The sequence below is a fragment of the Perna viridis genome, chromosome 1 (assembly GCF_037379345.1).
Source record: "Perna viridis isolate PV_CMFRI_1.1 ecotype Kerala chromosome 1, ASM3737934v1, whole genome shotgun sequence".
NCBI lineage: Eukaryota > Metazoa > Mollusca > Bivalvia > Mytilida > Mytilidae > Perna > Perna viridis.
Window position 1 is genome coordinate 51,934,608 of NC_142445.1, and position 26,858 is coordinate 51,961,465.

General features: G+C 31.3%; 1 protein-coding gene across 1 annotated transcript; it reads left to right on the forward strand.

The window, feature by feature from the left end:
* The first annotated feature begins 622 nt into the window (after positions 1-622).
* On the forward strand, positions 623-22,481 carry LOC148629285 (orexin receptor type 2-like). Its single transcript, XM_088564752.1, has 7 exons — positions 623-1,002; positions 14,863-15,235; positions 16,689-16,812; positions 17,525-17,643; positions 18,783-18,863; positions 19,824-19,851; positions 21,830-22,481. Exons 1-7 carry the CDS (start codon positions 640-642, stop codon positions 21,897-21,899), a joined length of 1,158 nt encoding a protein of 385 aa, XP_088420878.1. The 5' UTR covers positions 623-639; the 3' UTR covers positions 21,900-22,481.
* Positions 22,482-26,858: the final 4,377 nt, after the last annotated feature.

Genomic DNA, 26,858 nt, shown 5'->3' on the forward strand with positions numbered 1-26,858 from the left:
TTTGCATTATATATCAGATACTATCGTCCGGGATGAAGGTGAGTGCAAAGCATGAGTTTACAGCATTAATTTTTTTTTTGCATTTTTCAGGTTTCTAAAGAAATAATCATGATGCCACTTTTGATTACGCTTGTTTATTATTTGACATTTTCTTTTGAGAGCCTTTCTTAACAAACGCAATTTAATCCTGTAAGCTAGTGTAATACCGAGGCTGCTTTTACAGTAATGAAAGAATGAAAACCTATGCTATCTCACAGAATCTAATGCACTGATTGATTAATGTAGTTCTGCATTACTTTGCCTAAATCTTATCAAATTAGTCAAGTAAACTGTCAAATGAAAACCATTTTTGATTTAATCAAGGTATTTCCCACAGGAAAATTAGTTGCTCCTTAAGTAACACCCATGTCATTAATTCTTCGGTTTTATACGGTTTTGTTTTTCATTTGTAATATAAGAGAGGTGTAATATCCGCATTTCATTAAACAAGTGATTATGCATATTTTTCCTTGGTAATATCTGCAACAATATTGTTTGTTAATTAAATTGCAGAATGAACCAAGCTTTGATGGTACATGACACCAATCACTGTTGGGTATTTAAAGGCAGGCATAAGGATCAATAACATCAGAATTCACCATGAATTCTACCAGAAATATCTCATCGTGTGCCCAGTACGATTTACTATGTCTTGATAAAAATAACCAAACTGACCTAGTGTATCATATACTAATGAATTATATTTTCCCGAACATTTATCAATGGATTTTCATAGCATTATTTTTCCTGGTGTTTGTTTTTGGACTAATTGGAAATATTTTAGTATTTCATGCCGTGTGGAGTAATTTTCATTTACGGAATGCTACTAATTACTTTCTAGTAAACCTATCTATTGCAGATTTTCTTGTTTTGTTGATCTGTTTACCACCAACTGTAGTTCATGACATCGCACAAACCTGGTTTCTGGGACAAATTATATGTAAGATTGTCACATATTTGCAGGTAAATTTGATTGTTTAATATATTTTTTGGAGAAATAGAGATTTAGAATATGACTACAACTTTTTTTCTTCTTTAAAATCATTGTTTATTACTATATTATTATTAATTTTGAAATTTTCATTATTTTTTACCACTATGTATTTACTAAACTAGTACAAGCTATATCATAAATCAACTAAAATTTTTTAACTATAATGTCTCAACCTGAAACTTGACACAAAATGGAAACAATGGTGATGATGAACTTATTGAATGAAGTTTGATATATTAGTCAATTATAGATATTTTACAGTAAATGAGATTGTTGTCTAATTTCTTTTCGTTTACAGGAAAATTGGTTAGCCTGTTAAAGAGATAAATCTCTTTCACAACATACTCTAATTCGCTGTAAACATAATGAAATGCAATTTTGAGTTTACAGAGAAAGATTTTCGAATCCTACAAAAGGATTCGGAAAATAATAGTTGAGGTGTGTTTTCCAAACCAAAAAAGCATGAATATTCTTGAAACGTGTTTCATTTTACTTTAAGTTGGCGCTGTATTCATTTAATTGTCTCATTTTACAAGCTGTAACTTTATTACACCAATCATACGTGTATTCATAAGAACTACGAGCTTTTTAAAGATTGATATTTGAGCGTACCTTACAGTCGGTGAACATACAAGTATTACAACAGAAACAATGATAAAACAAAACATTTAAGGCACGAAAGATATTAAAGAATTAAAGATGAGAAACGAGAGCTTTTGCCAATATCTATATGCAATTTCCCTGTCTTTTGTTTTGTTATTGGTATTTGTATCTTGGGAACAAAACGATAGACCAATATGTAAGAACATAGCATGACATTACGGAGAGTAAACTCTTTTACCGGTGTTTTTGATGTAGAAGTAGAAGTAAGGCACAATTTGCAATTATTATTATTGAAGCAAACAAAACAAAGAGGCAGTCATTCCTAATATTTTAGTTGTATTCATCCTTTTTCCAAAACTCTTGTATGAGACAGTTCATATCAGTAAATTCTAGTTATCTAACCTACATCTATTAATTGGATGTTATATGTAGATCCTATTTTTGAAGTAATCACAAAAGCACTAAGCAATATACAGTTGTAAAATGTCTTTAAGAATATCGTTGTTGTTTTACAAAAATATTCGACTGTTTTGTGAATTCACATCAGTTAAGTATTTTCTTCGTTGGCTATCAATACTGCCTTAACTAAGTTAATAATTCTTGAAAATAAAGCAGTAAATGTTCGAACCTTGTTAGATTCTTCATTTCGGTTTTCCTATTGCCTTTTTGTGTTTCCTTAATTTTTTTAATGTTTTTGTTTTGTTGTGTTTTCCTGGCTTCATCACTGTTTGTTTTATGTTCCTGTTTATTTAAGTTACTACACAATTTTCCAGGTTTTTGCCAGTTTCTTATTATTATATAACCCTCATCTACTACTTTCCTATGTACGAAATGTTCAGGACGAGTTCACGGATACGATTAGTTCAATCTTACGGAAACTAAAAAAGAAATGTAAAAAATTAAAGTCGATAGAAAAAACAGAAAATGATATAAAATTACTTAATGTATATTGATTAGTACTGTTGTATGAAACGTAAGCTTTAATTCCTTTCCATTTCAGTTTTTTTAACGTAATGAATTTTTAAATATAAAAATAACAATCATCAAACGGACGGTACCTTGACCTTCTATAATCTTCCTTATGTCAATACTTAAGAAAAAATATCAGAGCAATGTAAGTCAATCTTTAATTTGGCCATTTTTCGGTAGCCATCATGAACATGGCGATTTAAATAATTCATCATCAAGATACGGAAATGGGAATTATGTATATATATATTTCACCATCAAACTCCACCAAATAATACGATTTATAAAACAGGCTACTGAATCCAATCCATTAATCAATTTTACAATTTACACGGTCAACGGTATTTCATTTTTATATTTTGAAGACGATGCAAGATTAAGTATTCAGTATAAATGAAACTTTACCTTGAGAGATTATGATCATTACATCTGTTACTAAATTCTAAACAGAATCAGATATTGTTACGCTGAAGCAAGTGATTGATATATTCTCAAGTTGTGAAGAAAACTTGATCTCTCCGTCTTTTCAACAGAAACAGACTTTCTGTCGGCGCTAACGATATTGGGAAAATCTCCGATTTAGCATTGTTCCATTTTGTTTTGTCTTCAGAGAAAGATATACATCTTAAAATGTTTTGTGAAATATTTGATTTCGAAAAATGGCTTTGGCTGCCAAGGGGTAAGTGTGCATCAGTGGGCTCAAATTTAGGATACAATTCATTGTCAACAGTGTTCATTATATACTAAGCAGCTGAAGAAACGCACCAGTTTTTGCCAGTCGTACTTTTTCACCATTTGAAATATATGGTTACACTCTTTGTTATACTTAAATGTTCTAAGCACCTGCTTACGATTAACATGCAGATATTGAAAGACTTCGAGCTTCTGTTGTAGCAATAAAGAATTTGATTTAAATAAGAAAAAAAATCAAATGAATGATTTTGAAAGTCTTTTAAAAAAAACTGTTTAGGAAAGGCATTTTCGTTCTTGTCTGATAGAAGTACTCTTGATGCATCATTGCTTGACAAAATGTTGAAAAATGTAAATTTTTGAGAAATAAAAAATGTTAAACAGTAAGTTATTTATTTCAACATATTTGATGCTTTTGACAAAATGTCATATCTTCAGTTCATTCAAGTATTATTTTAAATGATAAATGCATTTGAATTTTTACCTTTAATGAATTTCCAATAGGATTTTTTTGGAAGAACGTTTCATTCTTGTATTTTATCATCTTATATTTTGTGGTAATTTTGTCGTCGCATTGAAATCGATTAATTAATTGGTAAATTATCACGTGGCAGAAACTTCATTTATTTCTTGTTGATAACGTTCGACCAATCGAACAAACCCTGCTTTGGATTAGTCCGCTAGTCCGGCACACTGAGCCAGATGTTTATTGTATAAGTTCACGATAGCAACAGCCCGCGTGTAGGTATGTCTTCCCATATGGACACATTCTTCTCACTGCCTGTTTTAAAGTCTTACGTGTGACTCGACCGATCGAATCCACGACTTTCACACTCGAAGCAAGCTACCCCCTGGACCATTGAGACGCTGCACAAATCAATAATAAAAATGGATCACGTTTTACAATTACCTCTCAAGTTAATTAATCTGTTTTCTAAATTGCTTTAACAGCACTATTTAAACAAGAAAGAAGATATTTTATTCTTTTGTTTTAAAAATACATATTCAACGTATTGTTTAGGTTAAATTGCGTGATATTAACTGATATATTCTTCTTATTGGGATCATTATACTTCTGTTAAAATTAATATAAATGAAATTTCATAATAAATCTGAAGAGCTTTATTCATTGAAATTCAGGGTTCACTGATTAAAATCGGTATTGGATTGCTGTATATACAGGAGAAGATGTTTTCAAAATGCTAGAGGTTTTGATCGACCACATATTTGTCAAGTGTTGTGGACGCGTTTTTCAACAAAACGTCGACATTCAAATGGGAACAAATTGTGCTCCTTTACTTGCTGACCTATTCCGTTACTCTCATGAGGCTGAACTTATCGCTGATCTGATCCGAAAGAAAGAACATCGTTTAGCTAGATCCTTTAATCTCAGTTTCCGCTATATAGATGTCGTATCATCATTAAACAATTCTAGTTTCGGGGATATGATACATCGCATCTACCCCTAAAGAACTTGAGATAAAGGATACCACAGACACTGTGAAGTCAACCTCATATCTTGACCTACACTTAGAGATCGATGGCAAAAGAAAACTATTGACCAAGCTTTACGACAAACGTGGTGACTTTTCATTCAGAATTGTGATCTATTCTTTCATCTGTGGCAAAGTCCCTTCAGCACCTGCGTAAGACGTTTTCATATCACAACTCACACGTTATGCCAGAGCTTGCTGTAACTACGCAGACTTCTTACAATTATGCTTCTGGAATAGGGTAATGTTGCTACAAGATTGAAGTCATCATTACAGAAGTTTTATGGTCGTTGTCATGATCTCGTAGATCGTTACGGCGTATCTATCTGCACCATGTTAACTGATTTGTTCAGCGTGTCATAATTTTCCTTTCCTCCTTCGTCTTCCCGGGACTTGAATTTTTTTTAGAGCTACTCGGCGGGTATTTAAAGAAAATCACAGGACGCTTACCCTACCGGTGCACCTGGTCAATGCTCTCAGTTTTTAGTGCAGTCCGAGTTGCTCATTTACTTATGTCACTTTTAGTAACTTTGTTGTTCTTTGTTGTGATTGTTTATTTTCCATGTTTGGTCTTTATTCCCTTGATTACTCTGTATTAATGTTGAAAATATTGTCAGTTGAAGGAAAAGTACTACTTTATGTATCGCTGTCTGAAACTATTGTTGAATGTACAATTCAATTATGAATTCAATACCGGAGCTAACTGATAATGTCTATTAAATTTTGTGGGAAGAATTTTTAGGTGAATTTCGTTTCGTCATGCATGTAAAATAGTTATCGACGAAAAAAATCGAATGGAGAGTTTTCCATTACACCATCTTGTTTTGACTAGACATTTTTTCTATTTTTATTGAAACTAAATTAATTTATTTTCATTATTCGATTTTCAAATTTTAGAAATAGGAAAAGTTCATGAAATTAAACCAAACTGAAATTTAATACAAAAATAAAGAAAATTTAAATATAAATAAGAACTACATTTCAATCGGGAATTGTTTGGACAAAACAAAATTGATGAAAAGTACTTTGTATCAGACCAGTTTACCGAATAGTAGATTGTTTGATATTGTTCAATGACGGAAAGAGAAATATTTAAACGCAGAATCAATATCTCAACAATAATACATCTCCGTCGCAATCCAATAAGACACTATTTACAACTGAACGTAAACACCAGAATGATTCAAAACATTACATGCCATATGTGCAATAAACAATCCTATTGAAAAACGAAACCGAATTAATGTAATATCAAATGGAACCAGACTATTAAGCCTCAATCATTATTCTTGTCTAATGGACATATAATACCTTCCTATTATTTCGAATTATCAAATAAAGCTTAATGATACAACTATATACAAAGTGCTAAGAGATGTAGAATTCATAATTCGGAATAATTGATTAAGCTTGATTTATGACGCTTCTAACGTATTGCATAACTGTATAAATACCTTTTTTTTAATTCACATTAGAGAGTAATCAAAGGTTTCATCCTACTTCAGGAAGAGGTGGAAACCTATAAGTTTCACTTAAGACGTAGGACAGTTGTCTTTCAAGATAATGTTAGAAATAAACGAAATATGTTTCCAAAAATAGACTAAATTTTCGTTTATACAGAAATCAACCGGTCCTGTTTTTTACTGAAAATTTTAGCTTGTCATTGGCATACATCTGTTTTGCAAAAATGACTTAAACGGACAAAAGAAATTGCGAGCAGTTACAATAATAATGTGTAAAATAACATCACAAAGTATCGTTTTATGTAGTTTTCATTAATTTCCTACGAATTTACATGTTTTGCAGGTGGTTTTGGGAAAAGGAAATATGGGTCACATGTTGTTGAAGCATGTTGCAAAACTCTCTTGCAAAGAAAAATGTAACGAAATCAAGTGCTTTTCGCCTATTGTTGGCTATATTTTGCACTAAAGTTTCTGTTATGTGCAGATGAAAATAAATAAAGAATACCAAACACTATGAATTGTCCTTACTAATTGTACTAAGTTTTAATTTCAGGCCGAATTAGACACGAACTGAACATACCTTTCTGACAATAAGGTCTTGAAAGTAATGCAACAGCCATACTGAATCAGTGATTTAAATGTATAGCCCAAAAATTATTGAAGCAGTAATTCTAGACAGGATATAGTCACCGTCGAATCTTTCACCTCAACTAGGCTTAATTATTATTCTATTTCATTGTCAGTGACTGCATAATAAATAATCGACATAAAGGCATTTTTAGTTAGAGAACCGTTTATAACTTGATGCTAATACATGCTTATCAGATAATTTCGTTATTTTTTTAAAGCTGCCATTGATGATTGTGCCCTTTTTTAAACAGCAAAATGCTATGTTATGTTCAGAAAGTATTTTTTACAATATATAGACTTTAATGGGCACTTAAAATAAAAGCTGATAGCAGTGGATAAGATATTTTATTTGTACGTTCCCCATGTTTAAGTAAGAAATAACTATTCATAACTATTCACCTTTTGGTACTTTAAATGTGCACAAAAATAATTTTGCTTAAATAATTTGAAATCCAAATATATGTGTGATTGAAGTTTGCCATGGAATTTCGGGCAGAATACTTTAGAAGTTATTAGAAGGATATGAAGATGTACACACACACACAAAATGTCTTCTCGTGTTAAAAAATTAAATTAATTTTATTCACTATTAAAGTAAACTGGCTAAATTAAACACTGAATTCAGGATAAAAATGTGAAAAGAAAGCGATGGAAACGAAACAATGACACAAAAAGTTGTGGGGCAAAAAGACGAAAAATTGACATAAATATTTCAAATACGTTTTAAACACGACAATGATTCAAGAGGTGAAATTTTAATGAAAAGTCCTGTGGTAACGTGGTAGTATTACATCACGGGTTCTTTGTTTTAAAATCTAGTGACTGTTAAATATTTAGTGTGAATTTAAAACAAAAGAGGACAATAGAGAAAATTCTACTACATTGCAAGCTGATAGACACATTCAGCCGTCTTAAAGAGAACCTCTTTGATAAGAAAAAGATTAGATCAGAACTCGGTCAGAAATTTATCATTCTAAGACTATGATAGTCCTCTCCTGTTCAAAGGCTTTATCATAGTATTTTTCGACAGTGTTCCGTAATCTTATATTCAAACCATTTAGAGATGTACATTTATCGAATTATTTATTTATTTATAAGAATGGGACAAATACGATACGTAATCAGGTAAGGTCTTTGTCCCTGTTGAAGGCTGGGAAACATACTATTCAGATGAAAGTCAATGTTGTGGGCTGGATTTGTCGTACAGGATGATTTTTAGTACATTTTGTTAGCTTGGTTATATTATCTTATTTAAAATACTTGAAACAGTGCTATAGCCTCGAAACGTTTTTTACTTTTTAAACTATTTGAAACTTTATAATGGGAGCAAATGTTATGGTATAACAGCTTTGAGTAAACAAATACTGATGAAAAAGTAACACATCACATGGTTTGTTTCAAGGTGTCTTAAATAAATTTCGACGTAAAGATCAATGTTAAACGCAATATTTTCATATCTTTATCAATAAACGAGATGCTAATGTTTGACAATAATAAATTCATTGACTATTCACAACTCACATGTCAATGCCGTCTGTAATTGGTATGAATTGATGACAATTGTGATACTACTCTATTGTCCAAGTAAAATGGAGAGTTATCAATTATTAAGAACTAGATATAAAACATACGAAAGAACAATCGTCATCTATGAAAGTTTATTCAAAGCATTTGGTTACAGAAGAGGACCGATAAAATATGATACTTCTACCTTCTAGTGAAGAAATAGTACTTTGCAACGGTATTACACTCTCCCCCGGGTGTATAGGGCCCGTTCTGAGCCATGCTATTATTATTAAATGCTTCACCTTTAAACACACAGCCTATATTCTAAACTAAAAATATTGTGAGCATATCCCATTAAACCATATCTTGCTTCTCACCACAGTAACTAAATAAACAAAATGTGAACAATATTAACCAAGATATTGACAATTCAGTCTTATATTGAATCCCACAATATGGCTTACCCGAGTAAAATTTCTGTGTAATCTCAAGATGTTGTGAAAAGTAGTTGCAGAGAAAGCTGCGACGAAAAAGTTGTAAACGGACAAACTGGCATCTTATACCACCCGCAATCTAATATCGATAAGTTCTAAATGAAAGTACAGCAGAATTACACAGCACAAAATAGATAAGTAAGTAAAAATAAGTGACAAATACATTAAAGAAATATATATTCTTCGAAAAATATCCTAGTAATAGATGTATCCAAAAGTTAAATGTACTTCTGACCAAATGGAATATTTTTAAAGACAGAACATAAGTAAAATAAATAAAATCATATTTCTGTAATTATTAGCAGTATGTCATTTATGTACCATATTGAAGTAAAATACAGTAATGTAACAAATGCATTGTTTAAGAAAATTAAAATGATGATTAAGGTTTTCTTTTTTCAAGGGTTCTTTGGGATAAAGAGATTTTTTGTTTTATAGAACTCTTCGTATTTGTTTGTTTGTTTTTTTTCGTTTTCATTAAAATTGACGCTTCAAAATACGATCACTTTAAAGTTATTTTAGATAATTAAATATATAGTATACAAATGATCTTCATATTTTCCGTTTTTGTACAGCTATTTTAAGTCTACTTGTTTCTATAATCAGGAAACTATCTTTTGAAAAATTTATATTAAATGCTAAAAAACATCTAATGCATAATCTGACTTTTAATTTTCTGTTACCCAAACCCCACTTTTTCTGAATTTCCTCTTTTGATTATGTGTTTATTAAACCATTGTTTTGACATCAACTTGTTGTAAAACAGTGAATTAATTTTTTTTTAAATCAAGGCTGGGAAAACAATAGACGAAACGCCCCCAAAACAAATCAGTTAGTAGTTTGCCTTTATTCGATTTTCAATTGACCAGTATTTACAACTAGTCCACAAAAAATTAACGAAAAAGTCATTTTCGTTACCATTCACTTCGGAAAAGCATATCCAATATAACGAGTAATCAATGGAACCAAGGTTATAGCGGAAATCAAGAGAATGTAATCCAGGGACAAAGATCAGACATGGAAAACAGTCATACACAACAAAGAACATAGAGTAACTAAAATCATACATACAAAGTTACAAAAGCAAATGAGCAACTCGGACTCCACTAAAAACTGGGAGCATGGACTAGGTGCACCGGTAGGTTAAGCGTCCTCTGCTTTTCTAGAAACACCCGCCAAGTTGCTCATAAAAAGTCAAGTCCGGGGTAGACGAAAGAGGAAAGGAAAACTATGACACGTTGAACAAATCAGTTTTCATGGCGCAAATGGATACACCGTAACGATCCACGAGTTCATGTTGACGGCCATAAAACTTCTGTAGTGATGACTGCAATCTTGTAGCAAAATAACCCTGCTCCAGAAACCTATTTGTTAGAATGGGTATAGTAAATATGTCAAAGAGACAACAACCCCACCTTAATGAAAATTTCATACCAGAGGCCACCTTTGGTCTTCGATGAAAAAACGAGGAAATCCTCACACCACAGGACATGCTGCAGCTGGACTCATAACATTATACAGCAAAATGTTCCCATATTTGCATATGCCGCATATCTATGTTGAGTTCTCGCTTGTCTGTTTGCCAACACTTTGTTCGCGATCTAGTGTTTGCCTGTGATCTCGGCTTGCTTCATAGTGAATACTTGCGACCGAAGATTAAACGTCCATTAATACCATATTGTCCAGTTGCAGCTATTGAATGCATCCAATTCACTTTTCTGCCCACCGTTATTTATCTCATACAGAGTTAACACTTTTCGTTGAAAGATACATTATGCGTCTGTCATTTTCTGTCTTGAAAATTCAAATACAATAGCTTAAAAAGGAGGAAATTAATAACAATAAATTTTACTATTTCTCTTTCAAAACAACCATCTAATTACAAAAGCAAAGAAATCATTCGTAGCTTTATTCAATAAGTAAATAAAAAACCTTAAAGGGCGAACAATATACCATACTAAAATAATTCCACACCAAAACGGCATATTTTGATAATTGCATTTGAATAAAGCTACCTACGTGCAAATTAAAAACCTAATGAAATTGCAAATCAAAATTATTTATATAATTGATACAGTTTATGTAAATTATCGATTTAACATGCTACTTCCTGGCTTCTTTGCAATAAAAAAATGTGTCGTTCTTTAATGTAATTAATATTACACATAAAAAAAAGAGTATGGTATTTTTTGTATATGATATTCTCTTTTGATAACTATATAATTATGTGTAACGGGAATAAGACTTTTATGAATGAGATAACTCTTTTAAATTGGTTGTCAATTCATATATCTACAGTATTACCAACTGCTCACATTATCGAGATATAAACGTTTTGTTAAATAAATAAATAATGTTGAAAATACCAAAATAAATACCCTAAGTGAACTTTACTCATTTGTTTTCACAAATGCACAAACAGAATTTAAAACATATTAATTCGAGGTCGTCAAAAATAGTTTAAGAAATAGAAACAATGAAATGCTTCTGATTCGTAAAACAGAAATCAATCGTCCTTCTTGTTCGTCGTTTCCTTTAACGAATCAACAGCATTTCATTATATCTCTCTGTTATCTGTTATAAAAACATCGCATTTGTATGCCAACGGGTCGGTTTTATCTGCAAGAAAAAAAAATCAAATGAGAATTTGATGAACTTATGCAAAACTTATTTGACCGAATGACCTGTACCTTTCAACTTAAAGGACACTCAGTGGTTTTTTATTATTAAAAAAAAGGCAAAGAGAAATATTTTTCACAAATTTTGAATGGGGTCTTCATTCATTCTTTGTAAACATTTTAGTATCTTGTTAATCTTTAATTCATGATGATCAAACTCAATAATTTATACCAAAACATGATTTGTCCAAGCACAAAATTTTAAACAAATAAAGACGGCACGAATGACGCTTTAAAGGTATTAATTGTCATTGTATACATTATGTATCATTCTTCTACTGTCTCAATTTTGCAGTTCATTCTTATTTGTTTTTTATTCGATGAATGATTTTTGTTATTAATGTAATTAATGATTATCTATAATGCATATTTTCTTTAAAGTAAAGAAAGAGAAAACAAACCGAGTACAAAGAAAACTAAAAAATAATGAGTAACCAGCATCGCATCAAAACAAAAGAGCATGAAAACAATTTTCTTCTCTTAAAATAATGAAACATCGAATCGCTTATGTCATACCATGTGTTTTACTGAAAAGGGAGCTTCTGAAAAATAGTTTGTTTTGTTTGTCATACCGTTTTCGTCGAAAATCCTATGGAAATTGCTTTACAACTGCCTACGTTATGAGTTTATTCAAAAGTAGGAATAGTTTCTGAAAGATTTTTAACATAGTGAAAAAAAAATTAGGGTAACTTCGAAAAAGGCGAGAAATTTAAAAATTGAGACAATAAAAAACACCTTCACTTGTAGGAAAAGGTGTAATATAACTATTTGTAAACGAAATAATAAGTTATCACATTTGTTGAAAAGATGAGTGTTTTTTTTATTGTTTTGTGTCATTCTTAAGATTAGATCAAGCAACAAGACAGACCAAGCAGAGTCTGTGGGAAGTGTCTTTCTTTACGATTATGAGAAAGCTTTAAGAATCAATGTCTGAAAATTGATGCAAGATTTGTTTGCACAAAAGGATTTTCTGCTTTGTTTCCTGATTGTTTTCAATGCAACCAATTTTAAATTTTGGTGTAATCTTGCTGTACATATATACTTTGAGTTATCGATCACGGGCCACGATCACGATCTTTCAGTGTTTCTGTCGTTCTCCTTATAATTAAAACAGCTGAATATCGTATTTTCTTTGGTAGCACATTATCTTTATATAGGGTAAAATTAGATTTCATTTCGATCTCTTTTTATTGATGTTTTTTGGTTTTGTTTAATTTTTGTATGTTTATGAGTTAACTTATGAACATTTTTCTGAAACTTTACGAAGTAAACGAATTTTTGTGTTGTAAGCCGTCATTGTTTCAAAAAGGTCAATAACTTTTACGGAAGTTGTATTTCAGTCACGTATTTACATATACAGACGAAGTTAATATCCTTTACAGCATCAGAAAAGCCATTTGGGAACAAGACAATAACTTGGAGTTTATGTGAACCTTCTTGATTAACTACAAATGGGTCTGCTATTAAGTTGACTATCTTAAACATATTTTAGTGAGGACGTTGCAAAAGAAGTAACACTAATAACCGAAATGATGATTAATGCCATATAAAGTAATATTTTGATAAGTAAATAACATGTTCCTTATTCATTTTGTAATTGAAAGTATCGAATATTCATTTCAACTTTCTTGTAAAACGTCATGTGTGGGAGAAATGATTAATAGCCAACCATCATAGTTGATGGAAATTAAGGATGAAGTTTAGTTAGTATTACAATATTAATATTGGTTCCTTTTGCAAGCCGTTGTTCTTTTTTATTTAAAAAGAAACAACTCAAGTTTGAAATCATATCAAAATTTTAAGTACTTTAAAAATGTCTTTCGTTTGCAAACATGAATTCCAAATAGGGTTAAAAGGAAATGTTGAATTTTTCAAGGTTTTTTTTTTTTACAATGCATGCATTAATAAGAGCAAAATTTTTGATTTTTTTTACATTTGTTTGTGGCTGTGTATACAGCTCCCATATTCAAGTTAAAATTAATTTGAGAGCTTTCATTATGAAATAAAATAAAATAAAATTCAGAATTCTAAAGTACCAAGGTTTCGTTCCTTTCATGGAAAGTAAACAAATAGAAAGTTGCCACATTTAAAAGGTAAAATTGGTACTAATAAAAAAAATAAATACAAATAAAACGTGATAAAAAGGTAGACCAAATTTGCGTTCTTACGGCTTTTGTCGGTGTTGAAACCCGTCAACTGTCAACCCGGAAAAAAGAAAATCAAATTTTTTCTTTCGGTCCAGTTGCATTATATCTTCTAAATATTGACGGGGGATGTAACCGATAATGTTCAGTTTTTTAGTCATCCAGTGCTGATGATATAGCGTGTGAAGTTCTCAATGTGGTTGTTTTTATCGATAGTGCACTGTTACCACTGATTACGATCAAGGATGTAAACATCTCTGGGTCATAACAGGGAATGTCGGAAATTATCATTAATCTGAATAAATGGCTGGCGGATAGTAGACTGCAATCGTTGCTGAGTTTGAGAAAGTATTTTTTTTTATTTAATCTTTGCACTTGGCTATCGAATATTAAAATATATAAGAAAAAAGTATTGATTGGCCTTTAAAACAAATTATTTCACGTTCTCTTTATAAATCTTCAAAATGTAACTAGATTTATATTGATTTTCATTTTTCTATGGCTTCTGCTTTGGGTCTTAAAAGTTGATTGATGTTCTTATGCTTCTACAATCAGTTGTACAAAATGAATCGTGTTATAATTAATCTTCAAAAGTTTTGTGTAATACCTTCTCGGCAGTTCATTTCGATTCTCGTGTACCAAAACATACTGCTTTTATTTTCCATTACAAAGAAAACATTTAATATTATGGGAATTATGTGGGATTTGGGTAAAAATAAGAACTTATGGCCTATAAAGTACTATAGGATGATGCAATTGGGTTGAAGGTTTTTTCTAGTGCAGATTGTTGATTATTAAAATTTCTAATTAACAAAAATCCAGCCGTAAAAAACAGGTCTCAAGAAATGATGTGAGATTAAAAAAAAAATCAAAAATATTTTGTGTGACTTCATTGCTTGAGATCTGCTATTTTAAAGAACGGAATTTTCATAATTGTTATTGTGCAGTTTTTGTTATGGCATTGCTTTAAATTCAAATAATAAGTGTGGTTTATTGATTGACAAAAACAATCTCTGATTAACTAATTTAGCAATATTTTTTTTTCTTTTGTAAAATTTTATTGCTAATTTTTTATTTAAGATTTGAATCATTTTTTGATTTAAGAAATTTTAAATTAATTTTTGATTTAAGAAATTTAAATTGTTATTTTTTTTTTCAGAATGTAAGTGTGTTAGTTTCAGTGTTGACACTTACAGCCATATCAATAGAACGTTACTTGGCAATATGTCGACCACTCTCTTTCCGAGGTTCCCAATTCCGAACGGCCTTAGCAGTGGCTTCGATATGGTTACTCTCATTGGTATCATCATGTCCCATTCTTTACTTCATGACTACTTTTCACGATGACGAAGTGCCTGAATCTTTCATACTTCTAACAAGCTGTAGAAGTCGGGACCAACATCAAGAATATGGGTTTCAGATCTTTATGATGGTTGTGTATTTCCTTGTTCCTCTACTTGTTATGACATTTACATACAGCCGAATTGCCTGGTGTTTATGGAGGAGTAGTACGTCTGGTCCTGTTGCTTTAGGTAAGATAAATATTATACTTCAATGGACATTTGGGTTTGATCCCTACCTTAATAGGGGCAGATCCAGGATTTGAGTTTAGGGGGGGGGCGTAAATTGAATTAAATGCCGTGCAAAGCATGGCAAAAATATTATAGGGTGAAACTTGTAGTGAATTTTTTTTTCTTACCGATTTAGAGGGGGGCATACGCTCGGTACGCCAGTCCTTGGATCCCCACCTGCTTAATATGGATTCTTACGTGAAAATCTTGTTTAGATGCAGTCAATAGATGACTGTTTCAACTGTTTTTATTAAACAAATTAAGCAAATTTTAACAAAATAATATTTTGAAGTAATTACCCGATCAACACTTGAAGTAATAACTAAACGAAACTTTGAATATGATAACTAAACATTTAATAAGTGTAAGCTAAAATATATGCCGAATAAAGAAGAATGTAATCATATTGTGTTATTATTGCGTATCGAACACCAAAAGCTTTTGAAGTGGAAAGTGCCTGAATCATTTACACAATACTATAAATGAATTTCTGTGTTAAAATCATCTTTAGTTCACGCTACAAATGACGCCAATGATATGCAAACAATAAATGATGTTTTGATTACTGAATTACGGAAAATTAAGTAAAAACATCGAAATTGAACAGGATTTAAAAAGCATATCTTATTTTAGGAATAATTTACAAATAACAAAACAAGAAAAATAGATTAGCGTGAAAGTTTTATACATGAAATAGTACCATTTTACAATTTATTTCTGTATTTGACGGGAAAATCATTGGCGTTTCAACCATATAGGTTACATGACATTCTGGTTTAAAACTTTATTGACACAATCATCCAAAATTAATATTATTATAAGATGTAAAAGAAAAGATTCACAAAACGGCTTGCTTGGAAGAATAGTTTAAAGAGCGTAAAGGCATGCAGAAAAAAAAACCCCAAAAACTATTGGTGTAATGACAACTAACCCTTAATTCTAATGTCTATGATAGATTATTATGTGATTATTATTGATTAGTTTTTTATTTAGTTGTAATTAGTTATTTATCTCTTTGTTACTTAGTTTTTATTGTTTGATTTATTTTCAAGACGAGTGTAGCTCAATATTTTTTCATAAGATGGTTTGTATGAGAATTTCGTAACTAGCATTCCCCAAAAACTTATATGTTACTCTCAGAGATTCAACTAGGATTTGAACATTTATATCAAGCGATATAATTCTCTTAATATGAACATTTCTGCAGCTGTTAAAATGCATTTTATACTATATTGTTTTTGTTTTTTTTGTATTGTCTCTAGGAAATTTTGAGAAGTTCATCATGTTTGGTGTCTTTTTTAGGGGCTCTTCGTGCATGTACCTACATTTCTATTGACAGAAACTAGTCAACTTCTTTTAGTTTGCTACGGATTAGTTAAAACCATTGTTAATTTTCGATTCATTACGTTTTAAGATAGTAGATCAGAAGGGGCAACCATTCAATCCAGAGCCAGACGACGAACTGCCCGAATGTTGATAGTTGTGGTGATAGTTTTCTGTGTTTGTTTCATTCCAGTATATTTGATTAATATATTTCGGTAAGTAGAACAGGGTGATCTACCGTACTTGACAGAAACGATGCACATCCAGACATATAATGCGAGATGTAAGGACATTCGTTTATAATATTACGTAAATGAGACAGTCCAGCGTCAATGAATTTCCTTTATCAATTTTCCCTTTGACTTGTAATATCAAGAGATATATTGAACGTCTTACTTTTCAATCAATCTTATTTCTCGTTTGTTTTAGTTTCCTTGAAAAGTTAGGCTTTTTTATAAACATAAACACTTTATTTTATGATTGTTTTCATGCAACCAATTAGTCGATGTCATTGCTGGTGGACCAAAGGTTCGCAAGGGTATTCAACTGTCAGATTGTCAGAATCTAATTTCATCAGATTATTTACAGAACTTTGGTGTACTAGTATCAAAAGTTCGAATTCCCTAAAACACCGAGGCGTCAATATTTCACATTGTAAAACCTCTCGGTGCTGGATTTGGCTTCCTTTTTGTAACTTTTAGGACTTCTTGTATACAATTAAAAATTTGGGTTTATATTTCCTATATGCTGGTCATTGAAACACGTGTACAGCATGCCAAAACTTTCAATATGTATTATTATTATTTTTGTATTTGATTACTGACATATCTTGAATTGCAGCCTGTAAGTCGTAAAAACTTCAAATACGGTGTGCAACAATTTCGTTGATTTTGAGTTATCTACGATAAGTATCATCTTTTACTATAGGTACGCTGGAATAACAGCCACCGCCAGTCAACATGGAACCAAGTTATTGACATTGACTTCTCACCTCCTCTGTTATTTTAACAGTTCTATAAACCCCGTCATCTACAATTTCATGAGTGGTACGTTTTATTACATTAAATTAACGGTTCAATAAACCAATGTGTCTTATGGTGTGAGTTTACATTGAATGTTATAAAATGTTTCCATTATATTGTTGCAGTCTGTGTACATTTGAATGGCAGCGCTTTTTTGTTTTTCCGATGCATTCGGTATAGTTTTGCTTTTTACCCTTTGACCTTAAGGACGCTCTTCTATGGAAAGACAAGTCACCTGACAGTAATTCTGTTTCCCGATTGGCCAAATACTGATAACTTAGTGGCGTTCATAAAAACTGTATAGAAAATTTGAAATTGCGTTCGAAAAAACTGTATCGAAAATATGAAATTGCGTGCCATGTGTTGTTTTCGTGAAAGAAATCAAGGATTTATAAATATTTTCTATAACTCCTTGAAGAAATGTTGATACTTAGAAGTAAAATTTTAACGCGTCGGCTATTTTTTTTTAAAGATAGTACTTGTTTTTAAATCTATTCAATCAAACAGTGTCGTCTAATTTAAAAATTAAATGCTTTTGGTTGGCTGGCTGCATTATTATCTTTTTAATTTCAATGTTGTACATTTCATCCTTTACAAGCAATTAAATTTCGACATGAAAGAACATCACCGACTCTGTCTTGTATCTTGATATGCTCTGAACATATTTGACTAATCTTTTCTACAAACTTGATGACTTTTCATTAATATTTCATTTCCTTGGGTTTTTACTTTCCCATGAGTTGTCTTTTAATAGATTGATTTATCATTTTACACAAGATTGTCCGAGATGACATTCAGTACAGTGCTAAATTATAACGCGCGGTTTTAGTAATCAAATTCAAATGTAAGTTTTCAGTTCAAAAGTTCTTTGTATAGGTGGTTGTAAAAAGAAAATCTGAAAACACTTACTCTGTTGATGAACCAATAATGAAATTTATTTTAAAAGGACTTCATAATTACAGTCCTACTTTAGTATTTCTCTTGTCTATATACATACAAATTATAAAATATGTTTTTATTTGTTTGAAATCCTGCAATGTAAAAAGTGTAACGTCACACGAGAATTTTTGGGGTTATAACTGATATAGTTATATCAAAATAGATTTTTCCCTTGAGACCAATTGTTAGACTACTTAACCATTCCAGTTCCATTGATTTTCCAGAGAAGTTTAGGAAAGAATTTCGTGTCGCATGTAAATGTAGAGGAGTAGTGTCATACCATGGAAGACGTAGTACACTATCAGGTATAAAAAACTGCCATCATCAGACTATTTCATTATTTTAATTACTTTATGTTCTTTGTTGTGTATGTCTGTTTTCCATGTCTGGTCTTTGTCCCTGGATTAAATTCGTTTGATTACCGCTATAACCTTGGTTCCCTTGATTACACTTTAACGACTGTTATCATAATTTATCGTAATATAAAGACATTGACAATTTTAGAATGTATCCTCCTTAGAAATTTTGTACTTTGTTTTGTATATTAATCGAATTCTGACAAAGGACAGGCGCATTATATTTAGTTTAAACATGTTTGGTCTGTAAAGAATTATACAAATAAGGAAAGAGAATACAATAAAATCCCCTGACTCTATACAAGTAGCGGCATTTTATCTATCAACATGTTTAGAATTTCTGGAAATGCTTAGAGTTGGGGGGGGGGGGAAATTGACGTTAGGAGTGCAATTGATTGTCTATTCGTGAAAAGGAAATGATTCATGGTTCCCTTCATTTCTGTAACAATCAAAATTGAAATTGTCCTCTCAACAACTAATGTAATCTTTGTACTCTTAATATAGAATACGCATAAATCTTTTGTTGAATAATAGAGCTTAAGGACAAAAGTCAAGGAAATCACATTACCAATTAAATACCAAGTGTCGGTTTATGGAGATCAGGTTTAGAAAATAACAAGACGGATTTACAAAAGTTAGAGTGCAAAAAGTGTACAACTACATCGAACGTCATCAAGTAGTCAAAACTAAACTCATTTTAATACTCGCCTTGGTGAAACTAAATATCTGTTGTCTAGATGAAGTTTAAATAGTCAACCATAATACAATAACAGAAGGTGTATGTATATACATACATGTCTGTTAACATTATAAGATATATTTCTTGGTAAGCTTATGATAAATAATTGAATTCTAAAAATACTATTTACATTTTTTCATTGCTTTTTTTCTTCATTGTTTTAATTACAGCCAACCTGAAAATGGACACCGTTACGGAGTAAGTCATTACTTCATATTTCAGTATGTGTAGCTCGGATTAACTAAATTATAGAAAAATCAGTAATTTCAAGTTTTTGGTTTGTTTTTCAATTTCATATATTCTACATTCGTAATTTGCCAAGTAATTGTCTGACCGGCGTGTCCGTCAACAAATAAATGACGCTTTTTTATGTTTTTATTGACACATTTGATTAAGAGTGATATATCAGTGATAGATCATTAGTCTATATTGATATTTTAAATAGCAGCCCTTACAAAAATCAGACAGGAGGTGATTCACGCAAAACAAAAAACCACTAAATTTACTTTTATTTCTTAAAAGATTACTCTTAAACGCATGTATTTAACAAACAATTGGCATTTTCAAATTCCAATTTAAAATAGTTATACCGATTTTAATACAATATAACTACGTTTGAGGGTGATTTAAATATCTCTACAGTCAGAATCTTTTCTGGATTCATCATTATCATAGAAAATATGTGTGACAAGGTATTTCAAGTTTTTATAGATGTCACTTGTCCCGCTATATGTGACATGAACTTCATAATTTAAAGCTTCTGAAACTTGAGAACAATTTAAGAACATCACAAATGTGTTCTGTTCTAATTCTAAATCACTCAGTGTCCTATATTTGTACTGGTCTGCATGGTGCATAGCCTGAAAGTGAAATCATTATATTTGACCTTTCTGAAGATAATAAAAGTCTTCATCAGATACCAGTTATTTTTTTCCTGTATCCCCTAACAATTTAATTTTTTGATCCATAACTTAAAATAATATATTTGCGTAACAGCATCTCAATATCTGATAAATGTTTTCAGAGGATATTTATATTTAGCAGTTGTGAATAACAAAGATTGATCCCCATCTTGTCAAAAATTGTAATTGATTTTTTTCTTCTTGTCGGTCCGTTTTTTCTTGAATGTTCCCAGTTTTTTTTATTTGATAATTGACACTGTGAAATAAATTCGGTAATTTCGCGCATTCTCCCGCCAAATCGTCACAACACGGATATCAATCCGCCGTTCACAAATCACTGTTGTTTAAATTCATGTTGAAAATAACAATGAATAATGCAGGAAATGGGATAATCAATTTGTTATCGTGAATAACCAAAATATGATCACTCGTGTCAAGACCGCATTAAGATTTAACTCCGCACGCTCGTTAAATTTGGGCGTTCTTCGGCACTCGTGATAATATTTGAGTTATTCACTCTTTCCAATTAATTATTCTATTAGTAACTTTGAAGCAACTTATTAACATATTATAAGAGCTGAATGAAAACATAAGAAACCAAATGTAAATAAGCAAATTATACTCCACCAATAAAAAACACTGGACCCTTGCGTAGAGGATATTGTTAAAAGATTACTGTTCACAAATAGAACCAATTTATCCTCTTAGTGTATGTGAACACACCGTATTAACAGACAAACATGGCGTGTGGTAATTGTCATAATATCTGTTTAACGTATATTCGAAAAGCTGTGTACGATGAAAGAAGTAAAAAAAACACATGCTGCTCATTTAGCAGTAACCTTATTGTTTAAATGTAAAGGCGTGATTATGACATGTTTGGTGTTCCGTATGTGAACTGTTGTTTGTTCCATGTATAAAGATTGATTAAAGATAAAAAGACCACAAAAAGTATTGAAAGTTAAACAGAACGAAGATAGATGTATAATATCCTTATTTACCATACTGGCATTCACGGGGGTAGTTCATTTATCTATATTTAGGGAAAATGTGTTAAAATTAACGCTAGAATAATTAATCCGTTCATCTTTACGGTCTGACGGGATATTAAGAAAAACTCACTCCTATTGTAGGAACGTTTATGGTTAGATTTATAATATTTCATTTTGTTTTATTGCAACCGATTCAAAATATTTCAAATCAACAGACTGAACCTGATATCTTAGTTCTCTTAACATATATGTTAAAACTAGGAATTGTTTTTGCTATTTCAGGAAGCTTTTCACAGATCGCTCGTTAAAAAGAGGAGAACATTCGTCAGAGGAATCGAAGTTTCTCAACTAGTACTTTATTTTTCTGTCAAAGTTAATTGACTATTACGAACACGTTTTAGATTGTACACAAGCTAACGCAATGACACAGCATCATTCAAACGTTCATTAACTGAAATAAAACACGACACAGTAGAAACTCATTTGTCACTGTTAAGGACGAAGAAATTCGAAGAAAAGGGTTTCCTACAGAAATGTCGTCAATTTATCTAAAGAATGAACGTGTTTGTTTGTGAACTCTCTCATCAATTACAATTAACGTTTAAACAGGAATCTATTATATTTTGTGCAGCCAGACATCAGCATGTGATGGAAGCAGTATGATTTAGGCTTAGTGAATTAGGTTATTACGAATAAAAGCCTGTCGTTGATAGAAACGTCGAATGTTATCAGACATTGAATGATTCGAAAGATAAAAATGTACTGTAAATTAGCAACCAATAGAAGATTTGTCAGTTATTTCTTTTGCAGAATTGCTACTTGGCGTTTTATTAAAATAATGAAATGGTATTACAAAGAAGGCGCTCCCATGAAATTAAAAGTGATTCTCGTTTAATACCAATATGTTAATTGCTATATGTATCCTTGTAAATAAAAAAATGGCAGTTATGTTTACGTCATGACTGATTTCGAGAAAGTAACTTCTTAATAAGGATAAGACTCATAACAAAAGGCTTCCAGAAACTCTTTATTATGTTTCTTGGGCTAAAAAATCCCTTTTAAACATAACTTTGATGCTATGAATACTTTTGATTCACTCAAAAACTGTCAGTGTAAATAAACAAAAAAGCACACTAATATATACCTTACACATATTGTTCTTATCACAACTCATATGTTATGCCAGAGCTTACCGAAACTATGCAGACCTCTTGTATCGGGCTAGAATTCTAACAAATAGGCTTCTGGAACAGGGTTATGTTGCTACAAGATTGAAGTCATTACTGCAGATGTTTTATGGTCGCCATCATTAATTTTGATTAACGCTAAAACATTGGTTCCCTTGACTTTTCTTATTAAACGTAACAGTAAAAAATACCGACTTTCGAAGATATTGATTAATTAAAGAATTCATAACAAAATACTTACACTTATGTTCTTTGATTCACAAAACAAAAAATGATTATAAATTAGAGAGTGGATAAATCAAACAAACATATGGTCAAGTAGAACAACACTTATTCTAATTTGACGTGCTTCAAAGCTTTTTAGACTACAGCTTTGGTAAAAAAGTGATAAACACATGACCAACATTTCGTGCAACACATTGGCTGCATCTTTTCAAAAAGGAAACTAGTCAAATTGAAATCGAAATAATTACGAAACTCCATTTTATCATTGTTTTACCACGGGCTGCCCATTTGTGTCGTTATTACACCCCTCGCAATCGCTAGGGGTAAAACAATGAGACATAAATGACTAGCCCGGGGTAAAACAATGATAAAATTGGGTTTTTGTGATTTATTTCGGAACTTTACAATTTAATGCTCTATCTGAATATCTTTTTAAATTAAGTTTAAAAAAAGTTAATATTCATATCATCAGTTTTGGATTGAGTCCGTATCACTCATTTGCTTTTTGTGTGTTTCATTTTGATACTTTTGTTGGTTATTTTTTCTGTGTAAAGTGTTATTGTCAAGTGTAAAGTTGAAGAAAGGACGTAACAACCTAAAATAGCATTGTGACATCATAATTTACAATCAATTTCACACTTACAACTTTTTGTGAAATCGACGCCTGTCTGCATATCGACGGCTGTGGTCCTTTTCACAAAAAAAATCGTAAATTAGTCTTAAGTCATGACGTCATAATAGATCAAAGTATCGGACGTCATAACTTACGACAAATTTTACTCTTACGATTTTTTGTGAAAATGTATGCTGGTCTTTCGAAATTCTCACGCATGTTTCAAATCAAACGTCGTTTGTGAATCAGATAACGTCGCATAAAATATTTTTCTGTTTCTCGATTTAGGAAGATCCTTGCATTTCTGAGAGACCTGGCTGCAACGTCTTGAGTGAGGTTCTAACGTCAAACACTGTTCGGAGCTTGGTCGTTAGTGAACATTCTTATATGTTATTCTTTCGCTGGTATTTTGCAGGAAAATAAAGTTACATTTAGGAATAAATGAGCTGCTTTCCTCTATTTGATACTTTCCTGACATTTATGAGTCATCTCTTACGTTTTAAGATTGAAAAGTAAAGACTTGCAGGATAGTATAGAACAAAGAAAACAACTAAAATGTTTTTCGGTTTTTACTGTTCATTTGAGAAATCAAAATGCATTAACAGTATATTCATTAATGACATACGATCAGTGATAGTATATTACACTTTGGCTCCGCCTACTTTACTACCCTTGCATGAACTACCTGTTCATTGTATTGTCACTATGAGGGGGGGCCACTAGTGGGGAAGAAATTTAATAAACCCGTCGTATCAAATTAAACTTGATTTGAAAAAATGATTAGGATTGTAGTATAAAGACAATAAAAGTATATTGACTAGAAATAAAAACGATACATGAATTAAGCACGAATCTGAAAAAAAGCCTCGCATTTTACCGCGATTCTAAGCCTCATCCATTTATTGTTTTTATATCAATTCAATACACTATTTTGTCTAAATATCTCTGTAAGACTAGTTGACTAGAATGAGTAAATTACATGTAGAACCATAAAATAATGTTTATAGCCTTATTCTATGTTAACACTTACTCATAGAAGTATATTGAAACCTACACCTACACCGAACCTTGAAGAAACCGAAAACCTGCCTGCACCGAACCTTTAAATAACCAAAAATCTGCCTATAACGAACATTGAAGTAGCCGAAAATCTTCCTACACCCGACAATTTTTGAAGTCCCATTGTGTCAGTTTAAATGTATTTTGAACCTGGATAAATCGTACACCTGTCCAAGCCGACCTTATCCCACAGTCCGAGAGGGGTTTGGTTTAGAGAAATTTTACTTATCTTGTTTGGGCGATTTATAACCTGAAGTATTAGTACCTTCGAGGACAATCAAGCCAAAAAATTCAAAGACACTTTATTTTTAACAGTAAGAATAAGATTTTTGGGGGAAATCACCGTAAAGAAAGATGCACAAGATAGATTATAAAAAAAACCCACAAGCCCACCTTTATCTGGTTCTTAACACGGAGAAGGACTCGCTAAAACACAAGCTCTTATCGACCTACAACTGAAAACTTAAATACTGTACTGTTGCAAAACTCGTCTATTATCAATACACTCATTTTTAAGACGTCACATAAAGGCAATACAACATTTGAAGAAGCCGCATTTTTCTGAATTGCTACTTCGAATCTAGTCTTAGAACATTCACTCTAAAAGCGTTTCAACTATTGTTTCCTTTCTTATATAGCTTTATTTGGAAAATGCTATTCTGTATTTTTTGGTCTTTTGCGTTTTCCTAACAAAGTATATTCTAAGTATATTAGATACTCATTCGTTCGGGTCATTCTTACGTTCAGATTGCAGTAGCATAGTTGCGTTGGTGTTCATCAACTATACGTACTCGCTTTTTATGCTCGCTCAGCGTTCGTTATAAATTATGCAGTGCTTTCATCGTCTTTTCTTTTTCATCGGGAGATTCATAGTTATTTCCTCCGTTTTATTGTCTTTGCCACCATACGATGTAGTTGTATTATGTCATTTTTATAAATGTTTTAGTTTAATATGAAAGATTTCTCATTGAGTTATGACATTGTTATTTTATGAAATCACCAATGTAAATAGTAAAAGAACAAGCAAAGGATCCATGTCAATATGTAATGTCTGATCCTTTTAGTCAATTTTTTTTTAAGTTTCAATTCCCCTAAACCCTACTTAATCTTGTAAAAGCTATTAATTTACTAGATCAAATGCTACACTAGGATATAAAATAAGCGAAGATGATAAAATATACTAACAAGCCACGTTATAGTCTCGTCAGTGTCGATATCATTAATAAAAATTAATAATTACATCAATAGTAAACACATCTGTCGTGTACTGTTACATTTTGATAGTTCTACCAAGACAGACGTGCCAATGACCTATCCACGTCTTTGGACAGACACACAAGAGTTCATATAAGAACAGCGTCTGATACAATGTTTTTGTCGACTAAACCTTCAAGGAAATGTTATCTTACAGACAAAATATGACACTTCATTTGGTTTTTGTTCAATTTCTACGTTTTCATGAAAATCGTATCAAACGTCATAAAATCAAAGCACAGCAAGGCATATATATATTGCGTAACGAATCAAATGTTTTCTTTTCTTAACATTTTAATGCAGTTCTGTGTGGTAACAAAATGTACGATAATTAGAGATCAGGAATATTGAAGATCACTGGATACAGAACGATGCTTTGTAAAGTTTTATTGATACAATGACCTCACAAAATACGATTATACTATCGTTATATATGTTACCGTAAATATGCAACACTTTAAGCGATATAGTAATTTTAGTCGGCAAATATGGTTCACTGTTTTTTTTCTTAGTTGTTTTCGTTCTATTTGTTTGTTTTATTTAGTTTTTTTTTCTTCGGTTGTTTTGTTTGTCAGTTTTGTTTTGTTTTGCGTTTTTTTTTTTTTTTTTTTTTTTTTTGCTTTGTTCGGAAGGAATCTTAGTTTTTTTTATGTACACTGTATTTACTTTAACTATTTTATCATTAGCTTATAAGAAAATGAACTTGATCGAAACATAAACATTGATTTCAGTCACTTAATTTTCCTTTAATACGAAAAAAGGTGAAGAAAATCTTATGTTTTGACTTCATCTAAAAATATTAAAAACGAAGATACAACTTTTAAGAATTTTTTTTTGCAAGAACGAAAAGACTGGGAAACTACAAAGCAACATCTATAATAACAATAACAACAAAGCTGGTTGCATTGTATATTTGAATGTATTCTTTTGTGATAAACAAACATCTCCAATATTTATCACCCTTCGTCGTGCT